General features: G+C 39.8%; 1 protein-coding gene across 7 annotated transcripts in view; it reads left to right on the forward strand.

The window, feature by feature from the left end:
• Positions 1-8,436: 8,436 nt before the first annotated feature.
• Positions 8,437-17,831, forward strand: part of ARHGAP28 (Rho GTPase activating protein 28) — a 195,267-nt gene continuing 185,872 nt past the window's right edge. For 3 of the 7 annotated variants that reach the window (XM_030336436.1, XM_030336439.1, XM_030336440.1), the window contains exon 1: positions 8,455-8,709. In XM_030336436.1, coding sequence (XP_030192296.1) covers positions 8,534-8,709 — 176 coding nt within the window. In that variant the 5' untranslated portion in view covers positions 8,455-8,533. Of the gene's footprint in view, positions 8,710-17,831 lie in introns of all 7 variants that reach the window. The other 4 variants (XM_030336437.2, XM_030336438.1, XM_032595375.1 and 1 more) reach the window with 4 other exon arrangements.

A 17,831-nucleotide genomic window follows, 5' to 3' on the forward strand; every position in this document is an offset into this window, starting at 1 on the left:
GTCCACGTCAGCCAGACTGTTTCTTTAACACCCAGAGACTGCCTAATGGAAGGTAAGTGTGCAACCTAAGCACAGCCAATCTGATGCAATGTTCTGATATTCTGTATCCTGAGAAGAATGAAGCAAAGATGGGGAAGAAGTCAAAATTGGTTAATTTTATAGGAAGCATCCTGGCAGGACTGTATTCTGGCAAGATTGTGTTCTCTTTTCTGTCCCAAACATTGTTCTTAAGCTTTGACCTCCCATCATGTGACAGTCTCACGATCTTTTTAAAACATTGTTCCTTGTTTCAGAATCAGAAATGTTTTTGTGGCTTGCCACCAGAGAACTCTCATAATAAACCTTCCCTCCTTGTTGGTAGCCCTGCATGCCATATTGCTCCCTGAGCATCTCGCTGACCTGTTCTCCCCTCCTCAACTCAGTGGAAACCTGATGTGCTTATTTCATCACTTTCCAAGTCAGGTGGTCTGTCCTGCCTGGGTTACTGTAAATAAAACAGGTAACTGATCTGTAGTAATGAGCTAGTGACAGGGAGAGGGGACTGATAGGGTTCTTTTCTCAGCTTCCTCGCTGAGGCATTGAGCTAAACTTCTTAACAGCTATTTAAAATCCATCTTTGGCTTTGTCTTAGGATTCCGTTTGAGGCTTAGCATCTGGCCATTTACAACCGGCTTTCTTTTTTCCGGGGCTCCAGCATACATTCTTCTCCAAAGGAGGCTGGGAAGTGCAGGAGATGTGGGTCAGAAAAGCTGAGTGCAGACAGGTTGTGCAGAGCCCAGAGGGACCATTTAAGAGCACAAGTGGATCCCAGTACTACCCTGTTTGAAACCTACAGTGGATTTCTCATCCAAACTTCTAAGTTCAAACACCTCGCACAGCATTCAGATCCCCCCACCCCCAGTGCCTGGCCTCCAAATCTAGCTTTGTCTCCAGCATTCTCTTCTTTACATCTTACTGTCCAGCAAAGCTAAACTAAAGGTGTTTCCCTATATGTGTCACATTGTTTATTACGTCTTTGCCTTTTTTTCAGTCTCTTCTCTCTTTCTGAAATACCCTTCTCATCCGCCCCAACTGCCCACACCTACTGCTGAGCTGACCAGTTGTTATGTTATTCATCTTTTAAGACCCATCTCTAGCATTATCTCCCCTGGGAAGTGTTCCTTGATGACCTCCTACTCCAGCCCTGCTCCTACCTCTGGCAGAGACACATGCTTTCAAATTTGCATTTCTTTTTACATTCTTGGTACTTCACATTGTAGGTACTAATGATGATGGTAAATTCTTGGGATGGATGGAGAGAAGGATGAATAAATAAAACCCTTGCATAATTGCAAAATATAGCACTGCAGAAAGTATTAGATAATGCAAGTTTGTTGTAGACCAAATGTCTGTGGCTGATCTGTTTTCTTCCCCTACTCTGCTTGGGTGTATTGGTAGTGATTTAATTCCAATCAATAATTCAGTTTATTTGTAGGAGTGAGTTAAGTCACTTAAGTGACTCAGTTATGTCCATCACATAAATAACATGAGTCTTGACATGGCTGACGGGTTCTTGTGGTGAGTTAAGGTGGGTTAAGTCTGCTTAACCCAATGACCAAATTGATCATAGAGCACAGAACAGTTACTGAAGAATAGTAGGATTTGGTATCTGTTTAAAAATAGATGCTAAGAAAGCAATAGGAAAATCAGAGCAGTCTAAAAATTCTTTGTCGTAATAAGAGCACTCGGAAAATAATTTAGTTAGTGCCAATAAGTTTTGAGAACTACTTCAGGATAACAAGAACTTGCAAAGAAGAGTCAATCCTTGCATATAAAAATTTTAGGGCACCTGGGTGGCTCACTTGGTTAAGCATCCGACTTTGGCTCAGGTCATGATCTCACCGTTTGTGAGTTCAAGCCCCACTTTGCTGTTAGTGCAGAGCCCACTTCAAATCCTCTGTCTCACTCTCTCTCAAGAATAAAATAAGCATTAAAAAATTGTTTTTTAATTCTAATAGATATCTGAACAAAAAAAACCCTCGTCAAATTCATTTAAAGATTTAGTATAATCTTAGACAAGGGCAGTTTGAGAAGGAAAATTTTAATGCAATTTTTATAAGTCTGATGCAAAAATTATCTCTTTTTTTAAAGTTTATTCATTTTAAGAGACAGAGTGGGTGTGCGTGTGCATGAGCACGTGTGAGCACATGAGTGGGGGAGGGGCAGAGAGAGAGAATCCCAAGCAGCCTAATCCTCCCTGAACTACGTGGAGCTCAGTCTCACGAACCGTGAGATCATGACCTGAGCCAAAATCAGGAGTCAGATGCTTAATGACTGAGCCACCTAGGGACCCCAACCCAATCTTTCCAGAGAATGTTGGGGAAGTGGGAATCCATGTAAAGTGGAGTTTTGACAGAATTAACATGTCCCCCTAGGTAGGAGAGAACTGTGCCTTCATTTCCTGTAAGATAGGACTAGTGACTATGTAACTTCAAGCCCTCTTGCTAAGAGCTCGGCAGCCAACAGCTCCAAAGACTCATGCTGCTGCAGCTGTTTTCCTGTTCTGGTAGTAAGCGATTATTCCAGAAGCAGCTTGGCCAGATAAGCAGGCAAGGCCACAAGAGGCACTTTTCTTTTGTCCATGTTAACGTTTTGCATAAATGCTCTTGTTTTCTTGCCTTTCCTGGTAGGATTGAATATGTTGGAATATCACCATACTTCATAATACTTACTGTAGTATCACTTACACCCAGGGGCCAGAGTTGGTGAGGCTTAAGTCATTCTGTGAGTTGAATCTGATTCATCTTTCAGTAAAGGTTATGAAATGCCTTTGGAATTCCTAAGATCAGGTTGTTTACTCTTGACCTTTGAACTCAAATGATGCTTCTGGAAGGGTGGAGGTAGAGGACAGGTGACAGGAGATAGTAAAAAAGAGAAAGGGGAACCAACATCTCTTGAACATCTAAGATTGCTTAGCATTATGATTGATGTTTTAAAGACGCTCTCTCATTTTAATCTTCCCATCAACTGTCAGAGAAGATTCCCTACGTCTTAGTTCGAAAATTGAAGTAGAAATTAAAGTAATACAGGCAGTAAGTAGCAAATTCATAATTCACACTTAACTCTGTCTAACCCTCTTTGGTCTACCACTCTGCCTCCTCTGTTCCTTTGGAAAGCACAGAGTCTTTGTGCACCTAGGGTTCCTATATGATGATACTGTCTAATGCCTTATATATGTGTATTGACTGACAAATTTACGAGGTAGATTGAAATACTGAATTAACCTTCAACACATTCCAAGAACAGTTAATGAACTGTTGTTATATATGAAGAAATTGTGAACTACCTTACTACTGTGCATTGAAAATACATGTAATTCACTCTTCATTTATTACTATATGCTAGTAAGATCTATCCTCCTAAATGCTAGGTACGTTTATGGAAAGCCGCCACAAAGAAATATAAATCTGAACACCCATTTCATTATAGTATAAAGAAGGAGTATATGTTGAATCTCAGGAAACCTTTTTATGAAAGAGAAATGAAATACAAGAGTCTGGATGCAGGGAGTCAGACTCGCTGGGTTTGAGTCCCAGCTTTGCCATGTCCTAGCCTGAGTGACCTCAGACAAGTTAATGAAGCCAGTTGCTTTAACTGTAAAATGAAGATGCTAACAGTAATACTTCTGTCGGAAAGCTGCTGTGAGCATTTCATGAATTGAGGTTCTGATGCCTAGAGTAGAACCAGGCACATGGTAAGTACTCCATAAATGCAGGCTGTTTTATTTCTTCTACGTGTGAAGAAACAGGTCTGCAGTTCAGCAGTTTGATTGGGTCCTGTGTTCTGTTGGTGGTAGAGCTGGTGCTGACACCCAGGTCTCCTGTTCTGGGTCCAGTGCTGGCTGCTGCAGTGACATCCAGAGCAGTATGCACAGGAAACTAGAATGTTCCCTCTACCATTGTTTTTACTCCAAGTGCCAGTGCTATTTCTGTGCTCGGAAGGCCCACTGCCCACTATAGGGGTAGACTGGGAATTGGGAACCCAATTCCCAGATGGATAGTCCTTCCCAGGGTCCCAGGGTCCCTGGTTACTCTGCTGCTGAGCCAGCTGTCACAGACTTGTGCTGTGAACCCCTAGTCCAGTGGTTCCCAGAATGCCAAAAATGTTAACAGATTCTACCAGGTCCACAGTCCCATATCTATAATTCCAAAATCCCCAAATCTCTCTAATCCGAAAGCTTTTTCATGAATCATATGACTGTAAAACTTGTTCGGACCTGAACTTATCTAGTGATAAATCACCTGAACTGACAGGAGGCTATTTATCGTTTGTATTTATTCTTCCTGGTGTGTGTATTTTTACAGTTTGCTGAAGATATACTAATGTTTTTGCTTATAGGATACTGCCCCAGATCTCAGTGGGAATACCTATCAGTCAGCGTCTTAGCAGGAAGAGATGGGGGCACTCAGCACAAGTGAATGAGGAGAGCTTAGTAAAGGGATTGTCTGTAAGGCTGTGTGTGGCTTGAGGGACCAAAAGGGATGGCACAGGAGGGCCAGAGGAGGGTTTACTTGGTGCACCAGGAGATGTGAGTAAGTACCCCTTGGTTTGAAGGGCTAGGTAGAAGTAGCATTACTGGAATCCAGAGAGAACAGCCTGGAAAGAGGCCACTGTCAGCAGCTATGGCCTTAAGGTGGAAGGAGCCAGCTGATAGCAAATCCAGCAGAGAAGTCTGGGAAATACATACCCAGGGTGGCTTTTCCTCTTCCTTGCATATGTCCTGCTGGTGCCTTTCTTTGGTGGCACCATACCTAAAACCAGAGGCAAGCGAGCCTAGAGGTGTAGACCAGAAGGTGAACTGCTGGGGCCCCCACAGGGTAGTGAGGGTGGGAAGTGGTTCTGGAGGGCAAAAGGAAAATGTCCTGCACAGCGTATTGTATAATATTCAATATATGCCCTCTACCGTCTTTCTGAAACTCAAACACTCAAGAATGCTTAGAGTTGTATTTTATTAAGTAATAGTATATGCCTACATTCAAGAAAATATTAATACATACAAGTGAAACGTTTTTTTTTTTTTTTCCTTTAGCTAGCAGTCAGAGCTTATAGGGCCTTACAGGCTTATGAATCATGTAGTATAATTCCTTGGCTACTCTGAAAGATCAGAAGTACTGCACTAAAGAGTGCTCTCTCCTTCATTCATTGATTCATACGTTCATTTATTTTACCAGTATTCTTTGTTGATTGCCTACTCTGCAAAATCTATGGGCTCTGGAGTACAGAGACAAAAATGTGACAATAGCCGTTCCGGTAGCTTGCAGTTTAGTAAAAGACACTAATTTTAATTTGTTGGCAAATAATAATGCAATCCTAGGTTAGCAAATAGTTTCATCTCAAAGCTGCGTTGCTGTTGGAGGCTCTGTTTCAAGAGGGCTTTCTTGGCCATATGTGGGCTCAGTGGAAAAAACCACTATGATCTAGTAGCTACTTATGCCACGGGCCCAGTAGCAGAGTGTGTCCATGGAGCACGGTTTTGGCTGACTGTGCTCTAACTAGGTGGCAGAGTGAGATTGTTCTTATAACATAAGCAAGAGGGGTGACTTTGAATTAGGAACACCTGAGAAGGCTTCATGGCAGTAGGTAGAGGGTTTTTTAGGATTTCTAGATAGGAAAATGACAGGCTTGTGTGAGTGGGCCACAGGGTCTTAGGAGTAAAAAAGTAATAGGCGATCAAAGTAGACTAATAAGCACCTATTCAAAGGAGTTTGGACTTTATTTTGTAGCAAGTGGGTTAAAACTGAGGGCTTTCGAGAAGGGGAGGAACTGTTTTGGGAGAGTCATTCTACCAGCACTTTGAAGAGGAGGGTTTAAGAAGAAAGTGGTTGGAAGTAATCTATGTCGAAGAAGGATAGCTGTGAGCTTGGCAAGAGATGGTGATATAAGAGCAAAGATCACAGCATTGGGAATAAAAGGAATTGTTGGCAGACATTTTGAGAAAGAAATGACAGATGTGAGAGATTGGAGGGAGAAGTCCTAGTGATTCAGGGTGTCCAAAATGTGAATGCAGGGGCGGCTGCCTAAGTGGCTTAGTCAGTTAAGTACCAGACTCTTGGTTTCGGATCAGATCATGACCTCCCGGTTTCATGGACTCGAGCCCTACGGTCGGTCGGGCTCTGTGCTGGCAGCAGGGAGCCTCCTTAGGATTCTCTCCCTCTCTCAGAGCCTCCCCCATTCATGCTGTCTCTGTCTCTCTCAAAATAAGTAAATAAACTTTAAAAATAAAATAGAGGCCCCTGGGAGGCTCAGTCGGTTAAGCATCCGAGTTGGGTTCAGATCATGATTTCTGATTCTTGAGCCCGAGACCCGTATCAGTTTCTGCTGACAGCTCAGAGCCTGGAGCCTGCTTTGGATTCTGTGTCTCCCTCTCTCTCTGGCCCTCCCCCACTTGCACTCTGTCTCTCTTTCTCAAAAATAAATATTTAAAAAAAATTTTTAATTAATTAAATAAAATAAAATGTGAATGCATAAGACGGAGTCCTGGGCCACTGAAGCTGGCATGAGGGAGTACCACTGTAGTTTTGGACATCTTGGGGCAGAGTTATGGTCAAAATATTCACAAGGAGATGCCCTGCAAGTATTTAAAATTCCGAGCCTATAGTTCAGGAAAAAAAAAAATGCCAAGGAGAAAAATTCCATGTCCAGAAAAAGTTCCACTACTGTAATTCCTTATGGTAATTCCAAAATGCAAAAAGCCTTAAAAATTGCATGGTTTTAAAAAGTTTAGTGCCAAAACTTACTTGGTGACAAACCTGATCTGAATAAATGTGAGGCTTTTATAGTTTGAATAAAGTTTGAATAAAGAGTTCTGTCCCAAACTATAGTAAATGGTATCAAATTACCGTTTAAAATAAAACATATTTATAAATTCTGAAACCTATCTGGTCCCAAAGTTTTAGATATGTCTCAATAATTACATTATGAATTTATTTTACATTTTAAGAAAGTATTATCTTAGTTTTGATACATTTGGCATCAAACACAGTAGGTAAACAGATACATCTTTGTATCTGAAATTTTTGAAGAATGAAGCATTCTTTGTATGTGCCTTTTCCATACGCTGATGTTTGGTAAATTTTAATTGATAAAATTGGGATAATACTATTGATCCCTTTGAACTGTTTAAAGAGCTAATGAACAGGATCCAACACATAAAGGGTATTTTAGTCATCCAACCATTTTAATCAACAAAATATTTTCTAAGAAGCATTTTGGAATTTTTTTTCTTTCCCAACCTCTGAAAGTACAGTGAAAATAAATGTCTCTCTTGATAATGTGAAGGAAGTAGCAGGGAGAACCAACAGGTCTTGAGAACCTACCATGTATGTGATGCTTTTAACCCCATGAAGAGAATATTATTTTCCCCATTTCACAGATGCAGAAACATTCTGAGATGTTAGTAGCATGACCTAGGTCACCCCTCAGTAAGGGGTAAACTGTCTTCTCTTTTCCCCCCCACCTAGCTCCCAGGGGAGTGTGAGAGACAACAGGTAAAACAGCCTGTCATAGTGTGAAAAATGGAGTCATTGTGGGCCTCTAGCATATTTTGGTTCCCTTTTTAAATTGTTAAAAGTATGTTGTCTTTCCATTTGTGCTGTTAGTCTTATATAGGTAAAATCATTGAAAATCATTTCTGATTATGTCCCTTTTTGCCTGCTTCCCTGCCATACCTTTCTCCCCTAAATAAAGACCTCTGGAAAAAAACATGTATTCAGCCCAGATAATCAAGTCTAATTTTCAGACAAACTGAAAGCAGTATCTTAATTTGATCAGGATTGGGAGGAAAGGGATGTGGGGTGAGGTAAGAGTCTGGTTGCAGTGGTATTGAGGGTGAGGGAAGGAGGTTTTCTGCTTGCTGTAAGAGGGAGTTACCTGCCCAAAAGGAAATCAAGTTTATTGTAACTTGAGCAAGTACACAGCAACGTAATCCGGTTCTTCAATTTTTGATGTGAATGCTTTAAATGAGAGAGTGTCACATTTACTCCCTTTCTTCCGGAGACCACACGTTGTAGACCGGGCCCCTCTCCTTCTCTGCCCAGGCTCCCAAGGCAAGGTTTCTTTCTCTCACTTCTTGCTGCCAGGCAGGAAATGTTCCTAGCTATGGGATAAGCGTCCCGTTTGGGGGGGCGGGGGAGGGGGGGAGGAGGGGGGAGATGAGAAAAGGAAAAGAAAAAGAAACAAAGCAAGAACTGCTAGAGCTGCTAGCCCAAGCCCCGAAGGATCACAGCGGGTTTCCAGTTTCCTAGAAACAGGGATTCCACCCACCCCCAGCCCCGGCCCTAACAGCCGCCCCCCGCCCTCCCCGCCTCCAGCATTTTCCCCGCCCCCACCCCCAGCGGGGCTCGTGGGCGTGTCTTTAAGTCCCTGCTAATAGGGCTGCCCCGCGGGCGGGGCCGGCTTCCCGGGGCGCCCCTGACAGCTGCGGGAGCCAGCCCCTACCTAGGAGCTGGACCGGCCACACCACCCCTCTGGTGACCGGGCCCCGGTGCGCTGGTCCATGCTGGTCCCCGCCTTTGTTCTCGGGCCGGAGCGGGGACATGCACGGCTGACGATGGAAGTGGAGGACTCGGGCGGCGTGGTGTTGACCGCCTATCACTCGTACGCTCGCTCTCAGCCGCCCAGCTCCGAGCCGCGCTGTGCGCCCAGGGCCGCCGCCAGCCACCCGGGCAGCAGGTACCCAGAGCTGCTCCGAAGGGAGCAGAGGTTTCCCGGGCTTGGGGCTTTCACCTCCCAGCTGTGTTTTCTGCCAGGGCGTGAGAGCACCGTCACATTGTCGTTTCAAGTTTTGGTGGACTAGTTGAGTGAGCCTCCTGTTCTTTGTATTGTCCTTGATTGAAAGTGGGAAGTGCACGAAGTCTCAGCCGGCAATGGTTAAGGTCCTTGGCTAGCAGAGGTTAGCAGCGGAGCTATGTTCTTGATACAACTTGATGATAAGTAGGCATATGCCTCATTTCTGCCAAATTCACCCATTGACATATTGGAGATTATTTTTAAAAAAATCATTGGAAATGAGATACAAACAGAAAAGGGGAAATTTTTGAATACGTTATCCTAAATCCTCGAATACTGTTGAGTTTCTTTATTAACTGCATGCCACCTGAGCTAAAACATAGCTGGAGAGAGTCTCTAAAAAGTAAATCTGAGTAGACTTCTAAAAGACAATTTTATTTCTAGATTTTAAAAACCACTCAACTGTATAAATATATTGGTATTATTTTATTATTACTGATGTTGACCCAGTGCTGTAAATGCAATTATAATTTATTTCTTTGGGGTCAACAGAAGTCTATAATCATCTCATTATGTGTATTTTAGATTTAATAAAGCAGGGATCTATGTCAAATTACTCTGTATCAGTGTTCATCTGTTTGATGCAAGATCAAGGCCAATGTGACTTCCATTAACTAAACAAAGATGTTAGACCCTTAGGAAAGTTCCCTGGGCAGAACAAAAGTGTTACAATAATAAGTGAGATGGTTTGATATCTGACTCATATTTAGGGGAAGTTTTGCTTGTTTAAATGTGGCTATTTGTTTACTATGGATCCACTGGTGAATGGTTTTCTTTACAAGTGGGAAGTTTGAGGGTTGATGTGCTTTTTTGCATCCTCATTTTCATTTACATTTTCCCATACTTTTATCATTAGTTATGTGATAATGAATACTTCTGTCTCCTAATCTAATTGATTGGTGAGGCTTTCAACAGATTGTGATTTTATTTCAAGGAATATCCTTTTGGCTAGTATCCATGAGAAGAACAAACTACATTGGCATGAGATCTATGTTGGGCTTGACTAACAAAGACAATATTGTTTCTTCTAAAAAGAGCAAGTTGAGTGAAATCTTATTTTTATGTTAAGACAGTAAGAAAATAACATTTTTCTTCCAGCTTTAGGAGCACATTGTTTTAAAGGCTACTTGTCTTTAGGGTGCTTTCTTTTCTTAAACGTTATCCTTGACTCTAATTACTCAGATTATGAATAACTAAATAGATATAAGTGAGTTGATGAGAAGCAGGGCCTAGTTTGTGCATTTTTAGATGGTCCTGGTGTAGCTGTCTTGTCTGTAACTCCCAGCAGCTGTCTAGGAGCAATAGCCAGATTGTGCCATTTGGGCCTTCCGAAACTACATCCGTTTCCAAAGCAAACTGGAGGAGAAGTTCCATTAACTCAGCATGTGGTCTTGTGGAATGATAATGCATGAGAGCAAAAGAGTTGTGTGTCATAGTTAGTGTTTTGTCATACGGTTGCCAGTTAGATTTATGTTGCTCCAAGTTTTCATTTCTGGTGACCGTGTGCACCCTCTCTATAGGAACCTTTGTACCACTCACCCTCTGATGCAGGAGATAGTTGACCCCGTCCCCTGCAACTAAATCACAAGAGAATAGCTTAATTCCTTGGTTCCCAGTAACAACAATCAAAAAGAAGTTCCTGTATTTACAAGGAGCCGGAGGACACCATCAATCATGAGTCTGATAACAGAAATAATCAGGACCGAGTTATTAACCTTTGACTCACTAACTACTGATCAATACTTCCTTTCAAGCCAAGGAGCAAGATCGTATTGTTCTACTTATGAAGAAAGGACTCTCTCTTTCAAAAATACGCTTTCCTTTAAATTGCTTACATATGTGCAACATATTTGTGGAGGAGTGACCAGTATGGCACTAGGAAACACGGACTATTGTATCATCATTCTTGAGCTCTGAGCAGCAAAGGTTCAATTCAGACCAAACCATCTTCTCATTTTCCAAGCCTCCACTCTATCTGACTTTATGTGCTTTTGATTTTGGGGGGCCTATTTTTCCCACTAAAATAAAATCTCAATCTCTCTCTTTCTCTTTGCGTCTCTCTCTTCATTATTCTCTTTTGTTCACTGTTGTATCCCAAGTGCCTAGAGCAGTGTCTGGTACATTGTGGTAGCTCAGTAAAGATGTGTTGAATAAACTAATGAATTCCTACCAAGGTTATAAAATGGCCAAGATAAAATGGCAGGATTTTAAACAACAGAAGTCACTGTGTTTGTACCTACTATGTGCCAGTCACACATTACGCTTCAGTAATACAAGAATGGATAAGACAAAGTCCCTACCTTGAGAATGTGGCCCTTTGTCTTTCAGACCAATAGGATTATTAAAAAAAAAAACAACAAACTTGGAATAAGTGGCAACATTTTGAAATGAAGGGGCTTCAGATGTATATCTGGACTGTCAGCTTCTCATTAAAAATTATAATAAAAAAATAAAGGATCCAGCGACTCAGGCCTCTGCTGCTACCTGCTAGCACTGGCTAAAGCTGAGTAATGGCTGCTCCATTACATGCCTCCCCCTGTAACTCTTCAACAGGGAAGCTGGGTGGCTACTTTAATTTCTGTAGGGACTGCCCATTTTATTTTATTAAACTAAGTAGCCAGAATAAAGTGTACTTGCCAGTTACTCAGGCTTGGGGTCAGGCTCCTGGACCCCACACATCATCTGTGGCATTTATTACCATGTGGCCTTGGGTAAGTTGCTTCAACTGCTTAGAGTTGTATCTAATACGACCCTGTACTTGTATTATTACTGTTACTACTTTTCTTTTAAAGTTTATTTATTGGGGTGCCTGGGTGGCTCAGTTGGTTAAGCATCTGACTTTGGCTCAGGTCATGATCTCACGGTTTGTGAGTTCCAGCCCCTTGTCGAGCTCTCTGCTATCAGCAGAGCCTGCTTCGGATACTCTGTCTCCCTCTCTCTGTGCAAGCTCTCTCTCTCAAAAATAAACATTGAAAAGAAAGAGTCTCTTATAAAAAAATAAAGTTTAGTATTTTGAGAGAGAGAGAGAGCACAAGTGGGGGAGGAACAGAGAGAGTAAGAGACAGAGAATCCCAAGCAGTCTCCATACTGTCAGCATAGAGCCCAACTTGGGCCTCGATCCCACGAACCCCAAATCATGACCTGAGCCTGAGCCAAGATCAAGGGTCCTATGCTCAACCAACTGAGCCACCCAGACACCCCTACTGCTATCACTTTTAATCACAGTTGTTGATGTAAAGAGGAGAGTAAAATATTTTTGGTACCTATCCCCAAAATTTATTCATGGAGGAAAAAGACTCAAGTACTAAGTATTTGTTGTGAGTAGGAAGGGTGATTCCTTATTTCACAAACATTCTATCTTTACATTCTATTTGTAAATGATGAAAGAGAATGAAGGATTGTAAATTCTTAGTTCTGTTAAATGATTGTCTTTACAGTCCTGTGCTTTTTAGAGAGGTTAAGCTTCTAGACCCTTATTCAGAATCCAGAGTGAAAATATTAACATACATACAAAATTATTTCACTTACAGAATGAAAGGTAGCTGAAGATAAAGCTGGCTATCTTGAAAGGTTCTCTAAGTTATACATAAGAAATATATATGATTTTTTTGGTGAGTGTACAGTATAAAATGTCCATAAGTATTTCTGATGTTCATTTTGTTATACCATAAACTTCCTGAGAGAGAACAAAAATAGAAGAGGAAGAGAACCAGCTCTTCCTCAAAAACAAATAAAAGAAGCTAACCAAGGTTATCCTAGGAATTCTAGTTCTATAGCAATGTTAAAATTTTTGTAAAGGGGATATTGTTTTGTAATATTATAACTGTGCATAGTCACAGGAATGATTTGATTAAAATGGAATTAATGATAATTAGAAAGTAACTATTGTACTTTGTGGAAAAAAACTAAATTTAGCAACTCTTAGCGCCATCTTTATTGGTACTTTCCTGGATGGAAATTAATTAAAACGTTTATTTCAAGGTGCAAACTCTTGTTCAGTTAAGTACTTATATAGGACTATGTGAGCTTCTGGACATATACAGAAGTACACTAAAATCTGGGGCAGAAACTTTTTATTGAAAACTTTTTCTAGAAGATTCAGAAATAGTAATCAAAATAGGATTCTTATGAGAGGATAAGATATTTATGGGTCATTTTTATGTTATGGTTAAAACCAGAGTCAGTGTCTCTGGTTTCTTTCTACAGTGGGGCCCCTGCTGAGTGTAGGTGCCTCCATATGTGGAGCTGTTGGAAAACATCTGGCATGTTTCCTTTGATCATGTCATTTGGCTAAACATTTGGCCAGTTGCTCTGTCCATTTTTAACCTGCTCTCTTCTCCCTGATCATTAATCCTTAATGTATTCACAAAAATTCAGGGATCTAGGGCGTTGTGGGATCACATTCATGAGGATAGATAACTGTTTCTTAACTTTCTATTTTGATATAATACACTTCTGCAAAACTTGCAAAAGTAGTACAGCATTTCACGTAAACTTCCTTCAGTTTCTCCTAATGTTAACATTGTGCATAACCCTAGTTTGATTATCAAAACTGAAAAATTAACAGGGGTGCATATGGTTGACCATGGATTTAACTTGATTTCATCACTTTTTCTGTTGTAGAATTGAACTTGGGATCCCATGTTGAACTTCATTTTGCCTCCCAAACCTCCAATCTCTGACAGTCTGTCCTTATCTTTTATGACCTTGGCACATTTAGAGTACTGGTTGCTTGTTTTGTAGGAAGTTCTTCAATTTGGATTGGTGTGATATCTTCTCATGGTTAGATAGAGATTGTGCATTTTGGGTAAGAATTCCACAGGATGATGTTGGGCCTTTCTCAAGTGCACTATATTTGGAGGGGACATGATGGTGATCTGTCTCACTGATGTTGATGTTGGCTCTGATCACCTGGTTAAAATGGTGTCTGCCGGGTTTCTCTACTGGTGAACTACTATTTTCCTCTATATAATTAATAAATAACTTGGGGGAGATGTTTTGTGATTATGAAATATTTCCTGTTTTCTTCTCAAACTTACCTCTACTGATTTTTTTTTCTCAATTCTTCTACATTGATGTATTTTATATACTATAAAATGCATATTCAGTATTCTCTCTTATTTTATTGTTTGATCTCCCTTTCCTTTAAAAAAATCAAGCAAATAAACTGGGATGCCTGGATGGCTCAGTCGTTTGGGTGTCCGACTTCAGCTCAGGTCATGACCTCACGGTTTTTGGGTTTGAGCCCCGTGTCTGGCTCTGTGCTGACAGCTCAGAGCCTGGAGCCTGCTTCCGATTCTGTGTCTCCCTCTCTCTCTGCCCCTCCCCTGCTCACGCTCTCTCTCTCTCTCTCAAGAATAAATAAACATTAAAAAAGATTTTTTTAAAAATCAACCAAATATAAAAAATGGTTTAATATCCATAATCTGGTCTGAGTTTATAAAACCTATTCCCTAATTTTCAAAGTTTCATGATTTTTTGGAAGCAAAATTTTATTATAGTCAGGAGAAAAATAATCAGAAGGCTACTAAATTAAAATAAGAGAGGTAGTTGTTAAATCCCACTTTGCCTGGAGGTATTAACTGAGGCTATCTGTTTTCTTAGAACTATGTCTGTACCTATTGGAAAACATTTTTCCTTTACCAGTGTCCCTGAGGTGTTATTTGAACCTTTGCAAATGTATTGTAACTAAAGTAAACATTTAATTCACATATGATCAAAATGCCTTCTCATTCCACTCTTAAATCAAACTATTTCATTTCTGAAGTAGTTCTTACTCTCTGTTTTCTTAATCTGTGGTCTCTAGATATCATCAGTTCTAGCAAAAAATAAAAGTTAAATGTTATGGAGCAGAGGAAGAGAATAAAATGTTTCTCAGAAGAAAATTTCAGAAATAAGGTTATCCATTTAAGTGATAGAGTTTGTTTTAAGCCTCTTTGGATGAAACTATAAGGTCATGCATACCCCTACCTAGGACAGAAATGAACCTTTTCTTAATGAATGACTGTCATCGTTAAGACAGTATAATTTACAGTGCTCTGTGTAGTAAAGGCACCCTATTGGGATGCGAAAGTTTACTTGCCTTCATAGTAAATAGCCTGCATTGGTGTATTGTTTTATGTCTTTAGTAATTTAAATATTTTTGTTGTTATTTCCCAAGGCAGTCTTGAAACCCTTTAGTCATACTTATGTTCTTTTTAATGTTGTTATTTTAACATGCTTTATGATTTACTTTTCATTGGATAATCAGGGTTGTGAGGACTGTGTAAAGAAAATGCTATTCAGAGGACCAGAATGCATAATCTTTTTTTTTTTTTAATTTTTTTTTCAACGTTTATTTATTTTTGGGACAGAGAGAGACAGAACATGAACGGGGGAGGGGCAGAGAGAGAGGGAGACACAGAATCGGAAACAGGCTCCAGGCTCTGAGCCATCAGCCCAGAGCCTGACGCGGGGCTCGAACTCACAGACGGCGAGACCGTGACCTGGCTGAAGTTGGACGCTTAACCGACTGCGCCACCCAGGCGCCCCCAGAATGCATAATCTAACACAAGACTTTGATAGCATTTATTTCAGTTTCTGGAGTGTTTCTTGGTTTGCTTGTTTGCTTTCAGTTTCTTGTTGTGTTCTGGTTACTGGAGTTAGTGAGTTTTGTACAATGTCACTCTTCACCCATGGAATCTCATGTGCCCGTTTCTTTGTGATTTCTAGAGGATGAACTTCAGAACAAAATAATAACGCATCTGGTTACTTTGGTCTCTATAATGGGAGCTAAAGAAAGTAGTAGATGGTTTCACCACATATTCATCTTAAATATCTGGGGTTTATGACACATTCTTTCAGTATCAAATGTGTTACATCACTATGAATAAGTGAATATTATAGGTAAAACTGTCCCTTTGACAGGCATTAAGTGCTCAGTGATTCCAAGGGTGGAAGAACATATACTAAGTATCACTCAGAGAACCGGCTGCCTTGTCTCATGTTACTCTTAAAAACTAATTAAACCTCTGCATTCCATTTGTGATCCCTCAGATTGATAGATGATGACTGCAGACAGGCACACAATGGAGAGGACAGGAAGCTAAAGTATGCAGAATTTTTAAAATTGTCAAACACTTGAGATTTATTTATACCATTTTAGTAATTCTAAGTTAAGGTGCTGATTATCTTTATGGATAAGAGAGAAGTTTTTACATCTGTGTTAAATGTTGTGGTTGGTTAGCCACAAAGTTTACTTTTGTACATCTGTAATGTATACAGAAAAGAATCCTTCTAAAGTTTCCTATTCAGTTTTCATTTATTGAAAATCAATTTAGAAAACACTGCCAATACATTTGCCTTTATGCAAAGGTCCATCAGTGTATTTACATTTTCAGATCTGTGGAGATATCTGACAGGTGCTTAGAAAAAATGTTGAAAGTACAAAATTGGCATTATAGTTAATAATATGACATTTGATCTCTTCCCTTGACACTTTTCTCTACCTCATTACCACACCTAAAAGTTTACACAGTAACTAAAGTTAATACCTCTGTGGTTGGAACTAAACCCATATATAAGTAGCTGGAAATGAAGAGCCAAACAAAAGAGAATAAATTTAGTCAGAGAAGTAAGGACTAAACTTCTTTCCAGAAAATTTCCTTAACAGTAGTAGCCAGAGAGTTTTCATCTGTCATAACAGAATGGTCATTTGGCAATTAATCACGTATTGTCCTATGATGTCATTTCTTTTTTTTTTTTTTTAGAGGCCTATTTTTATTGAGAACTTATTTAGCTTAACAAATACATTATCTTATTTAATCCTTACAACAGTCCTGGGAAGTAGGAAGAAAGTAAGGCACAGAGAAGTAGTCCAAGGTCACACAATGAGATAATGATTCCCACTCAGCCCTTCCAAAACTATTGTTTAAATCTTGAAACATTTAGTATATTATGGATTTAGTGTTTTCCTGTCTCAGTTTGATCATAGGTTAATTGAGAGGAGGGACAGTATTATTATTGTGTCCTCCTTAGCAAACTTACAACTTTCTCATAGTAGGTGTTACAGATACTCAGTTTTGATTTAGTCTTTCCTTTTGCAGTAATTTTTATTCTATTTTAATGTAATAAGCATCGGTGGGTTAAGTATGAGTGGATAGAAATAGTTTGAAACATTTTGTTATCACTTGAAGCAAGTGCAATGTTAGGAACTTTTTTCCCATTAATTTAAAAGCTGTATTCTTGCCCTTCATGCAATCTTAGGTAACAGTACTTTAAAGTAGACAAAACGTGCTGGAAAAGTCATTCATTTTGACCAAGACAGTGAGATCTAAGCAATTAGTAACAGGAAATCTTCCTGTGGCTTTTTTTTGGGGGGAAGGGGGTGGTGGCAGAAGTGGGGGAGGGTAATTTTTAATCTTTTAATCCTTAGGTTGATGTTCTTAGTAACTAGCTCTTAGAACTTTTCATTTAGTTTTATTAATTGCTTTCTTTAACTACTAAGTTAGATTTCTATGGTTAAAAATATGCTTTTCACTTCATTCCTTGAAATTGGACTCACAACATAATTCTTCATAATTTTTTTTCTTCCTTTTGGGGAAAGCTCCAATAAATTATTTTTTAATTAATTTTTTTTTAATTTTAGCATAGTTAACATACAGTGTTATGTTAGCTTCATGTGTACGACATAGTGATTCATCACTTCCATACAACACTCTGTGCTCATCACAAGTGATCCTTAATCCCCATCCTCTATTTCACCCATCTCTCCACCCACTTCCCCTCTGGTAGCCATCAGTTCTCTATAGTTAAGAGTCTGTTACTTGGTTTGTCTCTGTCTCTGTCTCTGTCTCTCTTTCTTTTTTTCCTTTGCTTTTTTGTTCATTTTTGTCTTTCTTTGACTGACTTATTTTGCTTAATATTATACACTTTAGCTGCATACATGTCATTGCAAATGGCAAGGTTTCATTATCTTTTATGGCTGAATAATATTCCATTATATATATGTGTACACACACACACAT

This window comes from Lynx canadensis, chromosome D3 (assembly GCF_007474595.2).
Source record: "Lynx canadensis isolate LIC74 chromosome D3, mLynCan4.pri.v2, whole genome shotgun sequence".
In the NCBI taxonomy this organism is placed as follows: Eukaryota; Metazoa; Chordata; class Mammalia; order Carnivora; family Felidae; genus Lynx; species Lynx canadensis.